Source organism: Globicephala melas, chromosome 4, assembly GCF_963455315.2.
Source record: "Globicephala melas chromosome 4, mGloMel1.2, whole genome shotgun sequence".
Classification (NCBI taxonomy): domain Eukaryota; kingdom Metazoa; phylum Chordata; class Mammalia; order Artiodactyla; family Delphinidae; genus Globicephala; species Globicephala melas.
In genome coordinates, this window is record NC_083317.1 from 80,163,404 (window position 1) to 80,185,561 (window position 22,158).

A 22,158-nucleotide genomic window follows, 5' to 3' on the forward strand; every position below is an offset into this window, starting at 1 on the left:
ACACAGCCTTTGCTTCAGCATGAGGGCCTCTGAGTGACATGCTCCACGCTCAGTAATCTCACTGGATCCTACAAAGACCCAGCAGGGCAACTTTTCTTATTTCCCTTTACAAATAAGGGAACTGAGGCTCAGAAAGATAAGGCGACTTGCTCAAGTCACTCACGCAGTTAGGTACTGAGGGAGAAATTCGATCAAGGTCTGTCTCTTAATTCCCAGGCAATCTTACCTTGGCTTTATTTTCTTTCATTGAGGTATAGTTGGTGAACAGTATTATATGTTTCAGTCACAATATAGTGACTATGTTTAAAGGTTATACTCCACTTAAAGTTCTTATAAAATAAATGCCCTGTGCTGTACAATATATCCTTGTAGCTTTTTATTTTGTACCTAGTAGTTTTCTACCCCTTAATCCCCTGCCCCTATCTTGCCCCTCCCCACTGGTAACCACTAGTTTGTTCTTTGTATCTGTGAGTCTGTTTTTGTTGTTGTTGTTACATTGACTAGTTTGTTTTATTTTTTAGATTCCACATATAAGTGATATCATACAATATTTATCTTTCTCTGACTTATTTCACTTAGCATAATACCATCCAAGTCCATCCATGTTGTTGCAAATGGCAAAATTTCATTCTTTTTTATGGCTGAGTAATATTCCATTGTATACATGTACCACATCTTCTTTATCCATTCATCTGTGGATGGACACTTAGGTTTCTTCCATGTCTTGGCTATTGTAAATGGTACTGCAGTGAACATTGGGGTGCATGTGTCTTTTCTCAGCATTGTTTTTGTTTTGTTTGGATATATACCCAGGAGAGCAATTGCTAGAAATTAAAGTTTCAGAATCTTTGAGGATTGAGGGTTAGTCCTTCACTAAACACCTGGAAGAGATGCCCGAGAAGGGAGTGGCCTCCCGAATCCAAGAGAATTTCCAGGCCTCCTCCGTGCTCCCTCTCTTGCCTGCAGCTTCCTACTGATCTGCAGACCATCCCACCCCTGAGCAAACAGCTGGATTTCTCTCTGAATCCACGCTCCCCAACCTCGAAGCGGCTAGCACGGCCTGGAGACCCTACTCCATTCCTCTGGTTTACTCTTTCCTCAATGACAATTTCAAACCTTCTTGGCTCAAACCTCCTCTATTGAAACCTCTCTTCCCCTCAGCCTCCCTATGAAAAGCCTCCTTTTCTCTGTACCCTACTTTGCAGAGAAAATTGAAGCCCCGTCATCCTTCCACTAGAGACGGCCTCCAGCTACTCCCCTGCATCCTTCTTCCCTTCTGACCCCTCCTGACCCCTCCTGCTGGGGTTAATCCTCCACTAGGCTTTGGATCCACCACTCCCACCACTGACTTAATTATCTCCTCTTTTAAGTATATTCAGTTTCTCTATCAACTGGTTTTCTCCTCATTGACTTAAATTTGTGTGTGTGACAAAATATATATAACATAAAATGCACTCTTCTAACCATTTTTGAGTGTACAGTTCAGTGGCATTAAGTACATTCATGCTGTTATACAACCATCACCACCATCCATCTCTAGAACTCTTTCATCTTCTTCTGAAACTGAAACTCTAGATCCATTAAACAAGTATTCCTCTTTCCTCTCAGGCCCTGGTAACCACCATTCTACTTCCTGTCTCTAGGAGCTTGACCACTCCAGGGACCTCATATAAGTGGAATCATACAGTGATTTTCCTTTTGTGACTGTCTTCCCATTGACTTTTTTTTTTTTTTTTTTTTTGCGGTACGCGGGCCTCTCACTGTCGTGGCCTCTCCCTCTGCAGAGCACAGGCTCCGGACGCGCAGGCTCAGCAGCCATGGCTCACGGGCCCAGCCGCTCCGCAGCATGTGGGATCTTCCCGGACTGGGGCACGAACCCGTGTCCCCTGCATCGGCAGGCGGACTCTCAACCACTGCGCCACCAGGGAAGCCCCCCATTGACTTTTAAACATACTCAATTCTCTGCAATCTAAAAAATGAAAAGAACAAAAACTGGCCCCGGAACCCTCAACTCTCTATAGCTATTGCCCTATTTCTCTCTGCCCATCGGAGCCAGCCTTCTTGCAAGAACTCTCCACATTTTCCTCCCTCCCCACTCCTCCACACTCTCCAATCTGGCTTCACCGCTCTCCCCAATGGCTGTCGCTGAGGCCAATGGTGGCCTCCATTTTGCTAAGGAGAGAACGATGCTTTTCAGTCTTCATCTAAATTGGCCTCTCAGCAGCGTCTGATGGCTCTCACCTCCTTCTCGCTGCTCTCATTACCCAAACCCCCTGCATGGACTTTTCCTCTCTCTACACTCCCTCTAGTGCCCTCAATTGGTCCCACTGTTTCACTGCCACATAGATAGAGACGATTCACAAACCCTCATCTGCAGCCCAGACCTTTCCACTGAACTCCAGTCCCATCTCTATAACTGCCTACTGGACCTCTCTTCACAGACACGTAAAAGGCAGCTCAGATCAACCATATGCAGAACCACGTTTTTGATCCCTGCCCGCCTCTCTGACCCTACCCGCCCCTCACAACCCAAAACATCTGCCAGTACTCCTTCCCCTCTCAGTGACTAGCTGGCCAGTTACGCAAGCCAGAAACCCAGGCGCACCTGTGGCCCCCCTCCCTTCACCTCTCACGCCCAACCACACACTACAGCCTGGTGGCTGCACACTCTGAGTAGCTCTCAAATCCATTCTTTCCTCACAGTCCCCTTCATTTCCACTCTGGCGCAACTGCCAGCATTGCTAGTCCACACGATTGCAAGAGCCCCCTAAGTGTGTCTGTCCATCCACCGCACCCACTGCACTGATCAGATGGAAGCCAGAGGGGTTTACAAAACGCAAGTCTGGCTATGCCTCAGAGAAGAAAACAGGCACCATGGCCTGGCTCCTCCTCACCCTCAGCCTCGTCCCTCTCTACATCCCCACCACCCAGACTCACCTCTTCCCGGGTCCTGGTGCGTCCCAGCTCCCTTCCACACAGGCCTCACCCACGCTGCTGCCTCTTCTCCCACTTCTCGCCGTCTACCCTTACTCCTCAGGCGCGGTGGAGAATCACCTCCTCACTTCTTCCTGACTTCCCTGCCTAGGGAAGATGCCCCTTTATGGGCTCTGGTAGCACCTTAACCCTCTCCTCTGTAGCTGTCTGTTGTAACTTTATATTTGTTTGTATGACTATTGGATGGTGTCACGAGAACAGGGCTGAGTCTGTTTCGCTCACCAACGTACCCCCCACACCCACCTCAGTTCCGCACACATAAATATCAGAGCAGGTGACACTTATGCATAAGCGCCGGCCGCTAAATGCTTTGCGTGGATCTTCTCACTTACTCCTCACAGCAACCCTGTGAGGAGGTAGTTATTCTCCCCTCTCCCCTCTTCACAGAGGCATAAGGAGCTTAGGCGTGATCGTTTAGCTAAGAGAGGCAGAGCTGGTTTCAACGGCAGTCAGGCTAGCTGCAGTCTCTGTCCTCACCACTGTGCTCTGCGCAGCACCGTCCCCGTTTGTGTTAGGAAGCAAGGGTAAGTACACCTTTCTCCTGGGTATTTAGGTACCATCTTATACAGAAGCAGAAGTTAGGCATTTGCATTCCCTGGGGAGCCCTCCAGCTCCAGGTTTCTGTGACTGCGGCACAAGAAGGGACAGGAGAGAGAAGGGCGAGCTCATCCCAGCCCCTCTGCCTGATCTTCCAGACTCACCAGAGTCTGAGCAGCCATGAAGCCCCAGCCTCACCTCCCTCTGCGAGGCAGCACGAGTCCAGACCCATCCCCACCCTGCCAGGGCTGTCTGAGTGCCCCCTCGTCTCCTGTGCGGCTCTGTCCTGCCAATCCCACTGTTTGGATGCCTTCCTAGTGCTGTTTCTCTAGATTCTGCCCATCTCTCAAAGTCTAGCTCAAGTACCACTTGCTCCAGAGACTCTCTTGCCGACGAATCTATTTTTTTTAACCTGCCCTCTTATAGCTTATCATAAAAGTAATGTAGAACCCCCAAACGTAAGGCTGAACAGAAACAGGTATTAGAAGCACAGAGAGGCTGCTGGAGGATGTTACAGTGTTAGAAAGTGACAACATCATCATCACCCAAATAATAACAGAAGGATTAGAAGAATCGAAAACAAGATGGTGGCCTCTTGCAAAGGAGTTAAGTCCCATCACGAAAAGGTTCCTAGGACTGTGGGCCTCAGATGGAAAGCAGGCCATGCAGGAAGCAGCTTCTGCCCAGGTGGTGAGTTCCTGAAGGTCAGGCAGTGAAGAGATTGCTGGGAGAAACAGGGAAGTGGAGGCCTGGCAGAGGGGAGGAGAAATGCATATTATGCTGGGACGGTGCTGAAAGGGCACTTAGGGTCACTTCCAGGACCCAGTCCACACCCACGAGCCCTAGAAAGTGTACAGAGTCTAAACGCTGACATAAAACCCCCCAAGGCTTACACGTATACTCAGAAAAAAGACAGACATTGGTGGTCGGGAGTGAGGTGAGTGGGTTTATAGCCCTATCATGCTATTTTTGTTACATGTGCAATCCAGCTTTTTCCACTAATTCAATCCATTAGCAGAACTTTGTGGCAAGAGTACTTCTTAAGTTCCCATTAGTATAGAGAAATCAGCATATGCTACCTGGAAATACTTCAGGAAATGAATAGTCTAGGGGGATTCATGAGGTAATACCTGAATTGTAATGCTGTATTACACATAAATTACACTGTGATGCTGTCTTATAATACTTGGATAAGGTTTTACAGCATAGAAAGCACACCCGCGTTCATTGCTTCATTTACTTTTCACGACAGTCCTCTCTCTCCCTGGATATCCTCTGTTTTCCCTTGGGCAACACTCTGGATGTGACCTGCGGCCACGGGGACAGCAGAACTCGGCTTTCTCTGGACACTGGACACCTCCAGTAATGCAGACTAATGCCACAGGGGCCTTCCCATGACCAAAGTACCACGCTGGATCATGGAATCACTGTCTTTTTCTCCATGAGGAATCCAGGACGCAGGAAGGGCAAGGGACTTAATTAAGCCGGTGGCTTTGATGTGCTCCTAGTAAATACATTCTACTTCAGAGCCCATGGATTTTCTCGTGTGTTCCTCACAACAACCCTGTGAGGAAGGTACTGTTATTCTCCCCTCTTTACAGATGAGTAAACAGAGGCATGAGTAACTTAGGCATGATCTTTTAGCTAAGAGAGGCAAAGCTGGTTTAGATGGCAGGCAAGCTAACTGCAGAGTCTCTGTACTGACCACTGCACTCTACTCAGCGCCGTCCACGACTGTGTTAGGAAGGAAACTTCTCTCACTGTACTTCTGCACAGAAGAAATTTTACCTGAGAGTTCATCAGGCGAATGGTGGTTCTCGTGCCCACATCTTGTTGGAAGTTGGCTGTGGGTGCCCCATTAAACCTCAGGACTGCATCGTGATCATCTGTAAACCACAAGGAAACAGAACACATCAGCAGTGATGACGATGCGAGCGTCAGCAATATGCAGAGAGCAGTCTGGAGAGAGAGAGGGCAGGAGGAAGGGGGGGGGCAAGAGAATAATACATCCTAATCTTTATCTCATCCTGGTACACAGGGGACAACGATCATATTTGTACAGTGCAATCAGGTAAAGTTCACAGACAGAGGTGACCAACTCTCTGCCCAACCACTGCGAAGGCTAAAGAGGTCCATATGGTGGTGTTCCTGAAATCCACTCGATGATGCCAGTGTGCCCGGGCACAGGGGCAACGTGGACAGGGCCAGTGCACTACTCATAGTGGAATCACTATTCCAGTTACCAAAGGAGCAAATCAGATTCTCTTGGTATTACCAGTAGGTCATACTTCTATCCCTGTCAGAAAAATGAAGATCCTACCATAAGCTTGGTCTAACCCACAAGTGCAAAGTACCCCATGGCATTCTGAAAAGCTTGCAGTGCACGGCAAATGAAAGAGATTCACTATGGCATCCTGAAGTGTCCCATTTAGGAACACGAGCCCCAGGAAGGGTCACAAACCTGGGTGGTGGCAGAGGTGGAAAAGAGGTCATAGAGCTAAACTAAACCCCACATATTCTATTAAAAATTTAAAAAGCTCTTTGTCAGAAACAATGTCTCAAATCCAGCCAAGATCAAACAGACAATCTTTTTAAAGATCTACTCACTCCCCAGCTCTGGTTCTCTGTCCTTCTAGCTGTTTAAGCAGGGTTTGGAAGACTTGGAGAAGATTCTCTGCCTGGCAATGACCAATCTGATGGGGGAGGGAACTGATGACTTCTAAGATCCACCCTAACCCTGAGCCTCTGTGATCCTGTGAGAGCTCATCTCAAGCTTATTTGATCAAACAAGCTTCGGTTCACCACTGAAATCTGCACAAGATCTGGAGGTCAGCCCAAACCTCTGTTGTTCTGTTTCTCTCTGTGCGGGTTTGTTTTGGGTGGTTCTTCATGCACAAAGGTGGCATCAGGAGAAGAGGGGTAGGAGTGGATTTTAGCTCAATGTAAGAGGACCTAACGGAAAATACCCACAGAATTAAGGGAAGAAGGCCTCCCTCTTTATTTCAATTCTAACGTATATACCAAACCTCAGGAATCTAGACATCTCATTCACAAAAACAACCCTATCCTCAATCCCAGGACAAAATTTTTATCAAAATTGTTTAAAAGTTACATGAGATGCCCATAGTCCAAACATTATCAGATAACAGGACAGGCACACAGAACTGCAAATCGAGCGCGAAGTTTATCTTTACACAACTCGGATTGCAACAAGTTTTGTCAGAATCAGTCACTGATTTCAAAAGTGACCAGTAGTAACCACTAGAAATGTTGATTTATCAGAAACTCCACTTGGTCAACTTTCCCATTTCACAGGTGAAAAAACCTGAGAGTCCCAGCAGACAAAAATGACAAGCTCAAATGGAGTCATTGAGGGTCGAAATAAAAGGACTATTTACAAAGTTGTAGGTCGAGTTTAACAAGGTAGAGATGAACAAGGAAAGGGACCATACCCCAGGCTTGGCCACAGCAGGGAACCAATCCCACCCGTACACCTAAGGCAGCAGGAGGAGCAGAGACCCCCCCTGAGGAAGCCCACCTGGTGGGAACTGCGAAGGGAATCATTACCCCAGCCTCTCCTCCTCCCCTCTGACTTCCAGGCCTGGAGGGAAAAGGGGAGACACAGACAGGGCTGCCTGAAAGGGGCTGAAACTTACAGTCAAAGGAGAGAAGGAGCCCGTGGTTACAGGTTCCTTCTGCAAGGGCGGGGAAGAGGGGGACAGACACCCTGGCCTCACTCTCCTTCTTCTTCTCAGTTTTGTACCAGCGTTACTACTGTCCAGTCCCAAATCAAAGCCAGAGAGCAAGGACATCCAGTTGACACAGTCCAAATTTCTATTTCCCCGGGCACAGAGTCATAGGAAAGCATGGAGAGTGAATTTGCGGGGGGCAGATGGAGAACGCCCAGCACAGGAGGCTTGAGATAGGTCCTTGGTGTTGACCATGAGAAAGGAGAATGCTTTTATTCCTTCAATAAATACTGATAAAGCTCGTACTCTCTGCCAGACACAGTTCTAGGTGCTGGAGACAATGGTTGTGAGCATGAAATCAAGGTCCTTGCCCTTAGAGACCTCGAGATCTACTGCAAGGAGGCAGACAATAGATAAGCACAACAACCCACATTCGAGATAATTACAGATTGTGGTTAATACTATGGCACAAAATAATAACCTATAATGGAAAAGAATCTGAAAAAGAATACACACACACATATATATATACACACACACGTATAACTGAATCACTTTGCTGTACATCTGAAACATTGTAAATCAACTATACTTCCATAAAAAAATAAAAATTAACAAAAAATACTATGACACGAATAAACTGAGCTGTGTAACAGAGACCCCGAGGGAATCTCCTTTAGATAGAGGGATTGTTCAGGGACTGCGTCTGAGCTGAGACCCACAGGGCATGGGAAGGGCCCAGGAAAGTAAATTCCAGCCGAAGGACACAGCAGTGTCAAGACCCCAAGGAGGGTAAGGACTTGGCTGGGGACAAGTGAGTGAAGGAAAGAAAAAATAAAAAGTGCAATGAAAGAGGTCGGCAGGAAGCAGATCATGCAGGCTGTGGAGGCCAGGTATGAAGTTTGGATTTTATTCTAAGATTTTTAAATCAAAGAAGAGAACTTTAAAACAGACCACTAAATGTGAGCTTATAAAAAAAGGGATCAGATCCTTGTTTGCCAAACTGTCCTTTGCTATTGCTACTGAAAACTAAGACTTTCAACCTCAAATAGGTCTCCAGGAAATCCCTCGGAAAAATCCACAGCTACTGGGATCCCAGAAAACAAGCCTTGAAGGGGGAAGGCTGTAGAAAACAGGGGCCTCCACTTCTCTGTAACTTAGAATTAGCAGAAAAAGATGCAAATTAGAAAAGGAAGAAATAAATGCACCACGACATGCACATGATATAACTGCATGCCTAGAAAATTCAATAGAATCAGCTTGTTAGTAAATTCATAAATACATCAAAATCTACTGTGTCCAGGTATAAGAATTCTAAATAGCTAGAAATTGTGGTGAAAGAAATTTTATCATTATTTGGACCAAACATTTCTTACATTTTCCAGTCAGCTTAATGAATCATATAACCATGTATGGAAGACTGCATTCTGATTCTGGTCAGGAAAACTAGATATGATACAGATCAGGTTTGGCAAACTATGGCCCACAGGCCAAATCTGACCTGCCTTGTTTTTGTAAATAAAGTTTTATTGGAACTTAGCCAGGCACATTCATTTATTACTGTGTAGGGTTGATTTTACACTAAAATAGCAGAGTCATTGTAAGAGACACTGTATGTCCTCAAAAGCAAAAATATTTACTATCTGGCCCTTTATAGGAAAAGTTTGCTCACCCCTGATATAAACAGTCATGCTCTCTGAGCTGCTCAACCCAGTCTTCACTCTGCCCAAGAACTCCATCTGCCCCCAAATATGCCCAAATTCCATCCCCCACCTTTGCCTTCCATCATATGGTACATGCCTACTTCTCTTCCAGCCCTTCTCACTGGCCCTTCAGAATTTGTATTTATTTATCTATCTATCTATCTTGTCCCTGTTCTTTCCTTGTCCTTCAAATGTAAACTTTTTTTCTATGTTTTCTCATCAGTCCTCTTCCCTGGACTACAACTATCACCTTGATACAAATGACTCCTAAATCTGATCTCCCACCTTGACACTTTTTCCTGGAAGAAAATACCCAACTGCATAGATATCTATGAAGGGAAATCCACAAACACTTCAGACTCAGCACATCCAAGATGGAACCTGTCCTCCTCCAGGAGCATGCTCCCCTGTGATACAATATAGCCTGCTCCCAAGCCAGAGACCCTGGCTCCTGCCTCTCACTCGAGGTCATTTCTAGTTAGAACCGAGTTCTGTCTCTTCTACCTCATGATGCCTCTCATGTCAGACCATTTCAACCCACCTCCACTACCACTGTTCAACAGGCCTGGTGCTTCTCACTTGGATATGACGATAGTCCCTAACAGCAGAGAGGCTATACAGCAGTCCCCATGGGGAAGGGGACTCAGAGAAATGAGAAATCTCTCCAAAACACACATGATCCCATCACTCGCTTGCTCAAAAACCTTCTAGGGCTCTTTGTGGCTTAAAGAATGAAAGCCAAAGTCCTTAAGACCATCAACGTTCTCTAAGAACTTACCACCGGCTACCTTTCTGACCTCATTGCTCAGCCCTCTTCACCTTGTGGGGCCCTACGGCCCAGGCAAACAGGATTATCTGTGATGCTTAAACACACTCTGCACGTTTTTCCATACAGCCTTTGCTTCTTGCTTTTGCCTCAGTTCAGAACGCTCTTCTCCTCTCTTCCAGGGGAGCAAGTCAGGAAGAGTATCAAGGGATTATTTTAACCTGGAAAGGGATTCATTCATTATTACAAAGCTATAATCACCACGAGGCGCAAGAGCAGAGATGAGGCTAAGTGTGGGCCCCTTGGACTCAAACACCCCAGTTTCAAGTCCCAGTCTACCGTTAACCAGCTGCGTAACCTCTCTGAGTGTCCGCACTTAGCTCCTGAGTAAAATGGGAGCAATAACCGTACCTACCGCGTGGGATTACTGGGAGGATTAAGAGAGCAAGGCTTGTTATACGCACAGCAGGTACACCATACATGTTACTCCTATTCATTCTAATATTTTAAAAATGTGCTACTGCTTGAAATGAATAGTCAAACAAACCTAAGATACTTTACATGTATGCGTATCAAAAACAATTGAAAATGACTGTGCCCACCATTGGCTGGTTTGTGGGGCTGCCGGAGACACAACACATTGTTACGGTCCCTCTGGTAAACACTTGTGTAATGGACCAAAAAAAAAGAGCCATAAAACATATCTTACTTTGGTCTTCTACCGCCACTCCTGAGGATATCTCCCCTCTGGAGGGCAGTAGTAGTCACTTAAGTTGTCTTCCCCACAACCTCCTTAGCAGTACTATTTATAAGAGCAAACAGTCTGAAACCATTTGATATGTTCAACAGTTGGGACTAAGCTGGACAAATTCCAGGTGTGGTGGGAAGGCTGGGGCCTGTGGAGCTCAGAGGCTTTAACAAAGGGCCTTCCTCTCCCTCTCCTCTTTGTATTCTAAGTTCCTCTTTGGTATTGTTGATGAGTCCATGGCTGAATAAAAGAAAACATGAATGAATTCCTAAAAATTTTTGTTAGACTAAATGCCCAAAGGAAATAACCCTATCAAAGGCAGAACATTTGAAGTGTAGCATGCAATTTTTGTTAGATCTCAGGATCAAAATCCTTCCATGGAAATACATATTTGAAATTATAACTCCAGTCTATAGAGAAAGGTTATTTTAATGAATGTTTAGTTAAATCCATAAAACTCCAACGTTTTATGGAGTGCATAAAAATAAAGATTATAGTTCCAATTCATGGGAGTATTAAGCTCTGCCTGAAACTGCAACATGATTCCGGCCAGGCAGATTATAATGACTTGGGAAGAAAGAAAGAAATGTAGTTCCATTATGGATGAACAAAAACCAATTACATTTAGTTTCTAGAAAACGAAGTCCAAAAGAAACCAGAAAAGCAGAAGCAGAAGTTGGGGTGGGACTGGTTATCCTGGCAGCTCGTCTTCCAAAGTGCTGCCTATTTGGAGAGTTATGAAATATGATCTCACCACTTCTTCCTGCTCTAGAGAATCCAATTTGCTTCTCCTTTTCTTCTTTTGAGAGCCTGTGCTTGTTTCAGACCATTTTTCCTGGCAGTCATATGAAGGAAATAAAAAAGGAGACACATGACCTCACCTGCTCCAGCACCTTCCAGAGCCTGACAGAAGAGCTAGGCTTCCTGTGCTTTGCTTTCTTTAGCCTGATTCATTTCGCAGTCAAGGAAAACACATTCTCTCAAAATAAGTGAACTAAGGAGCTTTAGGCAAATCCATAGCTCTGTGTTGTACACATGTTTACAAATCTGGATAAACTTTCTGGGTTTTTTTTTGTTTATTTTTACTGAAGTATAGTTGATTTACAATGTTGTGTTCGTTTCAGGTGTACAGCACAGTGATTCAGTGAATCTTTTTCATATTCTTTTCCCTTATAGGTTATTACAAAATATTTAGTATACTTCCCTGTGCTATACAGGAGGTCCTTGTTGGTTATCTGTTTTATATATAATAGTGTGTATATGTTAATCCCAAGCTCCTAATTTATCCCTAAATCTTTATTAACTGTGAAGAATTTCAAGAAAAGCAAATTGATATATTCTGACCAGTGATTTTTAACCTTTTTTGGGTCACAACTGAAAGCTATGGACACTCGCTTTGGAAAAATGCACGGATTTACACATATACACACATGTTATACGCTCCTAATCAGCACATGATGTTAGGGATTCACGGACCTTCCTGAAGTCGGTCCAGAGTCCCCAATTAATTCTTTTCAAAGAGAAAAACTAAAAATTACCCAGGTAGTTGAGGCCAAAAGAGACAATTAGTCGTTAATTAATCAGTACATTACAGAATTTCAGGACCTGAAGGAAAAGTAGAGATCTATGCTTTAAATATTTTAAAATGTCAATGTAGTGTTTTGCTTATTGGTAGCAGTGGAACTTTCTTTTCAAACAAAATCTTCTGTGGAACACCAATATTTAAGACAGATCAAAATAAAGCCATTCTAGTTGATAAAGGTGCTGGAAGACTGGATCCCCACCCTCTCCACTGCCCCCGTGCCACCTCTAACTCACGAAGGACAGTTGAGTAACACCGATCTGGGCCCGCTCCACCAGTCGGTGGAGCCACACTGGGACTCCTAGTCTCCAGTACTGTCTACATGCCCAGACGCTCCAAGTGAGTGAGCACTGGCTGCTCAGATAACAGTCTTAACACCCCAGAACCCACCTATTTCTTGACCCAGTTGGGAGGACTTCAGAGATCCCGCTGATGAGACGACAGCACACCTGCCCCACGGCCCAGCCTTGGTCCTAATGTTCTCCTTAGGCAGGTAACCCTCCCATTCAGAGGTGTTGAAGGGAAAATCTGTGGCCTCTACCATTGAAACGTTCACGTGGTCCCGAAGGTGGCAAAGCAGGGCCTCCGCACTGAACTTAACACCAGGCCCTGGCCCCTTGTAGGACACTTTGTACTTGTTCATGCTCAGATAATTCTTCCAGATCTTTTGCAGCCTGGGGATAAGGTTTTTGGTGGAGCTGTCCTTGTTCCACACCTGGAAGGTAGCCTCCGGCTTGGCCTTGGGACCACTGAGGGCCTGGCTGCCCCTCTGGGGGTTGTGGGTGCCGCTTGAAGACACAGACTGGGAACCAGACCTCAACACCTGGAATTCCTTGGTTTGCAGTTTAAGGGACTCATAGTAACTCCCTTTCTTCTTTTCCTTCCATACACAGATGATTGCAAACAGGAGAAAGACCAGCACACAGCAGCTGAATTTTTTCTTCAAGTTAGTGTGAATCATAACGAAAGACATGTTCAAGGAAGCCACGCTGTCCCGAGCAGGAAAACAGGCCTAAAAAAAAAGTGAGACAAGGCAGAAAATGATGTAAAGTATATCTAAAAGTAATGATGGGCTGAGCAATGGCTTTAGAGTGACAAGAATTGCATTCCAGTCCAGGTCTATCTCCCACCAGGTCTGCAACCTTCAGCAAGTCTTAAAAAAAAAAAAAAAAAATCACCCTCAGTTTGGGCTTGTAATGTAGAAAGTAGCGCTCAGACACTCCCGTCTTCCTCTCCGAGCTGTGAGCACTTTATGGACTCGCCCACCACTCCTTTGTACTCCCTGAACCTTAGTTTCCTGTCGTCTTGGTCTAGCTCCCTGACTGCTCTCTGAGCTGCTTGAGGTCAGGAATCACATTTGACACATTCGGTTTGTAGGGCCTTACACTATTTGTTCAGGGAAGGGATACAATGCTTGAAAAACTAAAAGAAAAAGGCAGAGCAGGCTGAGGGGTCTACATCACAAGAAGCCAAACTCCCTAAAAAGACCCAGCCTCCTTTTAAAATTGCCAGAAAGAGACCTCTTGCCATAGACAGTGTCATAGGTTTGTGATGCATCTCTCTAAGGCAGGGGTCCCCAACCCCCGGGCCGAGGACCGCTACTAGGAACCGGCCACACAGCAGGAGGTGAGTGGTGGGCAAGCGAGCGAAACTTCATCTGCTGCTCCCCATTGCTCCCCGTGGCTCGCATTACCGCCTGAACCAACCATCCCCCCACACCCCGCCCTCCCCCCCATCCATGGAAAAATTGTCTTCCACGAAACCGGTCCCTGGTGCCAGAAAGGTCAGGGACCACTGCTCTAAGGGCTCTGGTGCTAGACTCCTGCGTGAGAAGAAAGCCAAGGGTCAGCTTCACAATATAACATTCAGGTTTATGGAGTTCTGCATGAGTACTAGCAAGTGGCAGGAAACTGACTGACCTCACGGTGGAAGATGGGAACTCCTGATAAAATAGCAGATATGTGACCAATTAAGGAAATGAAAATAAAAATGCATTAAGCACACAAGAGGTTATTTCATTCAATTTCATCATAAACTGTGAGGTACAACTTCAGTGAGCACTGTGTTTATAATAATCTAATATGAAGGGCATCTCCTGAGCTGTGCAGAAAAGCCCTGACCATTACCACCCATGAAGGTGCTATAATCTCGATTTTTATAGCTAAGCCACCTGAGGCTCTGAGAAATTAAGAGAAATGCCTAGGATCACAGAGCTGAGTGAATGGTAGCACTGAGATTCAAATCCAAGTGCACTTGATTCCCTAATCCATGACCCCTTTCACTGTATCCTGTACACAACTGCTGAAAGTTCTGGAAAATGGATTTCACTAAGCAAATAGAGCCTGAACAGGCCCCTTTATATCTGGGTAAAGACCTACTTAGTTTTCCCAGAATTTATTGTGAAACTGAACGGAAAATGGAAGTACTTTGAACTCAAACAATGTCTGTATCTTCTGGAAAACATTAAATTCTTCCCTAAGTATCTAGGTTTATTTACCGTAATGAGTCTAAGCAATCACCCCCAGGGTTTTGCTAACTGATTAGGAATCTCTACAACAGTAATTAATACAACACTGTAAATCAACTATACTTCAATTTAAAAAAATTCAGGAAAATAAAAATCTATAGCCCATATCAATGAAGCCTGCTCCTAAGGATATCAGGGATAAAGTGGTAGGAGTACTGAACTGGGTATCACAAAACCTGGCTTCTTGTCCCCATTCTTGGTGACCCTAGGCAAGCCTCTTCACCTCTCTGCACCTAAGTTTCTGTGTAGTAACCATCTCTGCCCTGTCTCATTCACTGAGTGCTGGGAAGACCAAACGAGAATGGTGTTCATGGGCTTTGAACTAGGTAAATGTAAAGTAAAGGCACAGAAGGTTAGAGCAGCCCCTAGGCATGAGGGCCACGTTGAGGCAATGTGGGACAGCAAACGATGGTGGAGTGGAGCACTGGCCACGGCTCATCAACCTGAACTTCAGGTCCTTCATCAAGTATAACTAAAGTATAATTATAATTGAAGTATAGTGCAGTTATAATATTAGTTACAGGTGTGAAACTTAGTGATTCAATGTTTTTATAGATTATGTCCCACCATTACAATATTATTGACTATAATCTCTGTGCAGTACATTACATCCCTGTGACTTATTTATTTTATAACTGGTAATTTGTACCTCAAATATCCTTTACCTATTTCTCCTATCCCCGCCATTGCCCTTCCCTCTGGCAACCACTAGATTGTTCTCTGTATCTGTGAGTCTGTTTCTGTTTTGTTTGGTTGGTTTTTTAGATTCCACATATAAGTGAAAACATACAGTATTTGTCTTTCTCTGTCTGACTTATTTCACTTAGCATAATACCCCTTAGGCCCATCCATATCTCAAAATGCAAGATTTCATTCTTTTTTATGGCTAATATTCATTGTGTGTGTATATGTATGTATATATCACATATTCTTTATCCATTCACTCAGGATGCTTCCATATCTTGGCAGTTGCAAATTATAAATAATTCTACAGTGAACGTTGGAGTACATAAATCTTTTGAATTAGGGTTTTTGTTTTCTAGGATAAATACCCAGGAGTGGAATTGCTGGATTGTATGGTGGCCCTATTTTTAATTTTTTAAGAAAACTCCATGCTGTTTTCTGTAGTGGATGCACAAATTTACATCCCCACCAACAGTGTACAAGGGTTTCCTTTTCTCCACATCCTTGCCAACACTTATTTCTTGTCCTTTTGATGACAGCCATTCTGACAGGTGTGAGGTGCTATCTCACTGTGGTTTTGATTTGCATTTCCCTGATGATTAGTGATGGTGAGCACTTGTCTTCTTTGTCTGAGATTAACTGACCGTATGTGCATGGGTTTATTTCAGTCTCTCAATTCTGTTCCATTGATCTACGTGTCTGATTTTTTTTTGGGGGGGGGGGGCAGTACCATACTGTTTTGATTACTGCAGCTTTGTAGTATAGTTGGAAGTCAGGGAGCCTACCACCTCCAGCTATGTTCTTTCTCAAAATTGTTTTGGCTATTTGGGTTCTTTTGTGGTTCAATACAAATTTTAGGATTACTTGTCCTAGATATGTGAAAAATGTCATGGGTATTCTGATAAGGATTACATTGAATCTGTAGATTGCTTTGGGTAGCATGGACATTTTAACAATATTAATTCTCCTGATCCATGAGCAAGCACAGTATATCTTTCCATTTGTTTGTGTTGTCTTCAATTTCTTTTATCAATGTCATAATTTTCAGAGTATAGGTCTTCACCCTCTTGGTTAAATTTATTCCTAGGTATTTTAATCTTGTGATATGATTGTAAATGGGATTCTTGATTTCTCTTTCTGATAATTTATTAGTGTATAGAAATGCAAGAAATTTCTGTATATTAATTTTTTAGCCTGCAACTTTACTGAACTCATTGATTAGTTCTAAGTTTTTGGTGGCATCTTTAGGGTTTCCTATACATAAAATCATGTCACCTGCCAATAGTGATAGTTTTACTTCATCACCTCCAATTTAGATTCCTTTTATTTCTTTTCCTTTTCTGATTTCAGTGGCTAAGACTTCCAGTACTATGCTAAATAAAAGTGATGAGAGTGGGGATCCCAGAGGAAATGCTTTCAGCTTTTCACTGTTGAGTATGATATTAGCTGTGGGTTTGTCATAAATGGCCTTTATCATAATAATAATTATTATTATAAATGGGATGTTCCCTCTATACCCACTTTGTTGAGATTTTTTTATCATGAATGGATGTTAAATTTTGTCAAATGCTTTTTCTGCATCTATTGAGATGATCATGTGATTTTTAGCCTTCATTTTGTTCATGTGGTGTATCAGATTGATTTGTGGATACTGAACCATCCATGAATCCCTGGAATAAATCTCACTAGATCATGATGTATGATTCTTCTAATGTATTGTTAAATTCGGCTTCTAATATTTTGAAGAAGACTTTTACATCTATGCATCAGGGATATTGGCCTGTAATTTTCTTTTTTTGTAGTGTCTTTTTTAGTTTGTGTATCAGGGTAAAGTTGGCCTCTTAGAAGGAGTTTGGAAGTGTTCCCTCCTCTTCTATTTTTTTTTTTTTTTTTTTTTTGAATAGTTTGAGAAGGATAGGTATTAACTCTTCTTTAAATGTTTGGTAATTCCCCTGTGAAGCTGTCTGGTCCTGAACTTCTGTTTGTTGGGTTTTTTGGTTTTTTTGTTTGATTTCTGATTCAATTTCATTGCTAGAAATTGAACTGTTCAGATTTTCTATTTCTTCCTGATTCAGTCTTGCAATACTATATGTTTCTAGGAATTTATACATCTCTCATAGGTTGTCCAATTTGTTGGTATATAATTGTTCAAAGTATTCTGATTGTTTGTATTTGTGATATTGGTTGTAACTTGTCTATCATTTCTGATTTCATTCAATTGGGCCCTCTCTCTTTTTTTCTTAATAAGCCTAGCTCAAGTTTTGTCAATTATATTTATCTTTACAAAGGACCAGCTCTTCGTTTCACTGATCATTTCTATGATTTTTTAGTCCCTATTTCATTTATTTTTCCTCTGATCTTTATCATTTCCTTCCTTCTACTAACTTTGAGCTTTGTTTGTTCTTCTTTTTGTGATTCCTCTGGGTGTAAAATTAGGTTGTTAACTTGAGATGTTTCTTATTTCTTGAGGTATGCCTGTATCACTATAAACTTCCCTCTTAGAACTCCTTTTGCTACATCCATAGATTTTGGATTATGTTTCTATTGACACTCATCTCAAAGTACCTTTTTATTTCTTCTTTGATTTCTTCATTGACCCATTGGTTTTTAGTAGCATGTTGTTCAGTCTTTACATATTTGTGTTTTTCCAGTCTTCCTGCAATTGATTTCCAGTTTCATACCATTGTTTGAAAAGATGTTTGATATGATTTCAGTCTTCTTAAATTCATTGAAATTTGTTCTGTGGACTAGCATGTAATCTATCCTGGAGAATGTCCCATGTGCACTTTAAAAGAATGTGTATTCTGCTGTTTTGGGATGGAATGTTCTATTAATATCTATTAAGTCCGTTTGGGCTAATGTGTTTTAAGGCCAGTGTTTCTTTATTGATTCTCTATCTGGATAATCTATCCATTGATGTAAGTGGGGTATTAGAGCCCCCTACTATTACTGTGTTACTTTCAGTTTCTCCCTTTATGTTTATTGATATTTGCTTTAAGCATTTAGGTGTTCCTATCTTTACAAATGTTATGTCCTCTTCTTAGACTGACCTCTTTATCATTATGTAATGCCCTTCTTTGTCTTTTGTTATAATTTTTGTTTTAAAGTCTATCTTGTCTGATATGAGTATTGTTACTCCAGATTTCTTTCCATTTCCTTTTGCATGGAATATTATTTTCCATCCTTTCATTTTCAGTCTGTGTGTCTTTAGTTCTGAAGTGAGTCTCTTGTAGGCAGCATATATATGTCTTTTTTTTTTTAATCCATTTGGCTTCCCTATGTCGTGTTTTTTTTTTTTTTTTTTGCAGTACACAGGCCTCTCACTGTTGTGGCCTCTCCCGTTGCGGAGCACAGGCTCCGGACGCGCAGGCTCAATGGCCATGGCTCACGGGCCCAGCCGCTCCGTGGCATGTGGGATCTTCCCAGACTGGGGCACTAACCCGCGTCCCCTGCATCAGCAGGCAGACTCTCAACCACTGTGCCACCAGGGGAGTCCCCTATGTCGTTTGATTGACATATTTAGTCCATTTACATTTAAAGTGATTATTGATAGGTGTGTACTTATTTCCAGTGTTACTGTTCCAAGTTGTTTTTGTAGTTCTTCTCTCTTCTTTTAGTCTCTTCTCTTATGGTCTGATGCTTTTCTTTGGTGCTGTTTCTTTTTTTTCCTCTCTTTTTTTTTTTCATGTGTGTGTGGTGTGTGTGTGTGTATCTATTGTAAGTTTTGTTTTATGGTTACCATGAAGTTCACATATATTTATATACAGACAGATACATAGATATAGATTTATTTTAATCTGGTAGTTGTTTAATTTTCAATATATTCTAAAAGCTCTATGCTTTTTACTGTCCAATATTTCATATTTTTGACGTCATATTTTACATCTTTTGTGTATCCCTTAACTATTATTGCAGTTACAGTTGATTTTACAAATTTTGTCTTTTAACCTTTATACTAGTAGTTGATCCATTGCCTTTTCTATATATTGCCTTTACCAGTGAGATTTTCTTCCTTTGTATATTTTTTTATTTCTTGCTATAACCTTACTTTTTCACTTAAAGAAGGTGTTCACTTAACATACCTGGTAAGGCCAGTTTAGTGGTGACCTCTTTTAGATTTTTGTTTGTCTGGGAAACTCTTTATCTCTTCTCCAATTCTGAATGACAAACTTGCCGGACAGAGTATCTTTGGTTGTAGGGTTTTTTCTTTCAGCACTTTACATATATCATGGCACTCCCTTCTAGCCTGCAAAGTTTCTGCTGAAAAATCAGTTGATAGTATTAAGGGGGTTCCCTTGTACGATACTCTTTGTTTTCCTCTTGCTGCCTTCAAAATTCTCTCTGTCTTTAATTTTTCCCTTTTAATTATGACCTCTTGATATGTAACCTCTAATGGAATAAAATCTGAAAAAAATTAACTAAATCACTTTGCTATACACTTGATTTACAATATTGTATTAGTTTCAATTATATTTCAATAAAAAATTTTAAAAGTAATAAATCTCTATTGCAGTGTGAAAAAAATATATGTTGTGATATGGATCTTTTGGGGTTCATTTTGTTTGGGACTCTCTATGCTTCCTGGACCTGGATATCTGTTTCCTTTCCCAAGTTAGTAAAGTTTTCAGCCATTATTTCATCAAATATTTTTTTTTCCTACCCTTTTTCCCTCTCTTATCCTTCTGGGACCCCTATAATGCAAATGTTAGTATGCTTGATGTTGTCCCAAAGCTCCAGTAAACAATTCTCAATTTTTTTAATTCTTTTTTCTTTTTGATGCTCTGATTGGGTGATTTCCACTATTCTGTCTTCCAGGTCACTTACATGTTCTATATCACCTAATCTGCTGCTGATTCCCTCTAGTGTATTTTTTTTCATTTCAGTTATTGTATTCCTCATCTGTGACTGGTTATTTTTTATATTTTCTAATTATTTGTTGAAGTTCTCATATTCCTCTATTCTCCTGAGTTTGGTGAGCCTATTTATGACCCTTGCTTTGAACTCTGTATGGTGTATGATGTAAATTACAATTACTTATGTCAGTTTCATTGTTTTTTTTTTTTTTTTCTGGGGTTTTATCTTGTTTTTCTCATTTGGAACATATTACTCTGTCCCCAGGATGCACCAGCGGCCGCCATCTTGGGAAGTGCTGTCACTGCAGGGGCTAGAGTTACAGCCTGGTGTGGGCCAGGACTTCTCCCAGGGTGCACCAGGGGCTGCCATCTTGGCAAATGGGGGACAGTTGGAGGAGCCACGTACAGGCTGAGGGGTAGCCTGGGGTGTGCTGGTGTGGTCTTGGCTGGCCGGCTAGAATGTCAAGTGCTTTTCAATCCACAGCCTCTGCACTGGGACTGGGAGCAAGTTAAGTTTGTGCACAAGCTCTTTAAGAGCATAGTCTCAGTTTCCTACAGCCCTCCAGCTCGCCCAGCCGTAAGTTTGACTTCTTCCTGGTGCTGGTCCCCAGGGCTGGGGCCCCCAATGTGGGGCTTGAACCCTTTGCTCTTAGGAAGGACCTCCAAGTTTGTGATATCCTCTTCCTCTGTGGGTCACTTGCCAGAGGTGTGGGTCCTGACTGAATCACGTCTCTGCCCCCTCCTACCCATCTTGATGTGTTTTTTCTTCATATCCTTAATTGTATAAGAGCTATTCTGCTAGTCTTCAGGTCGTTCTCAGAGAAAGTTGTTCTATATGTAGTTGTAGTTTTGCTGTGTCTGTGGGAGGAGGTGAGCTCAGGGTCCTCCTACTCCACCATCTTGATCCCACCTCACTGAGACTCTAATTTAAGCACCGAACAGTGCTTCCTACCGCCACAGACCTCAGGAACCAGTGACTCTAGGGAGGATGGGTGCTTACCTTGGGCCACCAAAGTTTTGGAAGTGATGAAATGTACACAGAGGGAGAATTCAAACATGAGATCATGAAATGGGGCAGGCGCCTGTTGCATCATCAGAAAACTAAGCAATTCAATTTCCCCAGACACCCAACACAGCTAATCATAGGACACTAAGACAGCTGAGGAAAAACTAGAAAAGAAGGGAAAGTAGCATTTGAGAAGCGCCTACTGTACGGTAGGCACTCTACCTGCTTCATCTCATTTAATTTTTACTATACCACTATGGGATAGGTATTAACAACCCCTCTTGAGAAAATGAGGAAACAGGCTTAGCAAGGACACAGGGCTTCTCTGAAGTCAATAGCTAATCAGTGCTAGAACTAGGATTCGAACCCAGGTCTATCTGACTAAAAGTCCATGGTCTTTGGACCAAAGAACAGGCATTGTGAAAAAGCACAGTGAATAGTCAGTGTTGAGCAACTAGGACTCAGAAATCAGGATCTCTAGTGACACAACTGCTGGAAAGTTACAGAATAAACACCCTCACTATCAGCACTGACACTACTAATGTGCACTGTTTTACCAGTCAGGCAACTCTTTCACAGCAATTAGGTTTATGAGACCCAGTACGACCCTGTGAGATGAGCAGAGAAAATTTTATTAGTTCCATTTACAACTGAAGAAACTACGGTTTTGTAAATATAGATAATTTTCAAAGCTGCATGAGTGATTTGGAAATGATGGAGTTGGGACTTAACTTTTACGTGTATGAGTGAAATAAGACAGGAGTTAGGGAGGGGGCGCCCGGTTCACTGTCTCACTGCGCTGAGGCTCAGAGGGGTTTGTGTTTGACTACCTGCCAGCACCTACTCTCCAAGGTTGAGTTTCCCAGGAAAGAAGAATTCCCCAAACCTTCAACCGTAACACAGTCTTACAACTTTAAGAAAGCCTCAGCCTTCAAGGCCAGTGCTCGGTCGTGAGGGCATTCACGTGAAACCTTGTGTCAGGGCTCCCAATTCTCTTGACCACCACCCTCTGTTGAGGTTCCAAGTCTACCAGCTGGCTGGAGCTTCTGGTCATAGGCACTTAGAGCTT

General features: G+C 42.9%; 1 protein-coding gene across 8 annotated transcripts in view; it reads right to left on the reverse strand.

Annotated features, from left to right (window-relative positions):
• Positions 1-22,158, reverse strand: part of ST6GAL1 (ST6 beta-galactoside alpha-2,6-sialyltransferase 1) — a 137,700-nt gene that overhangs the window by 20,372 nt on the left and 95,170 nt on the right. For 7 of the 8 annotated variants that reach the window (XM_060298302.2, XM_060298297.2, XM_060298296.2 and 4 more), the window contains 3 exons: positions 12,410-13,031; positions 5,320-5,417; positions 4,077-4,280 (listed from right to left, as the gene is read on the reverse strand). In XM_060298302.2, coding sequence (XP_060154285.1) covers positions 4,077-4,280; positions 5,320-5,417; positions 12,410-12,992 — 885 coding nt within the window. In that variant the 5' untranslated portion in view covers positions 12,993-13,031. The remainder of the gene's footprint in view (positions 1-4,076; positions 4,281-5,319; positions 5,418-12,409; positions 13,032-22,158) is intronic. The other variant, XM_030861092.3, reaches the window with a different exon arrangement.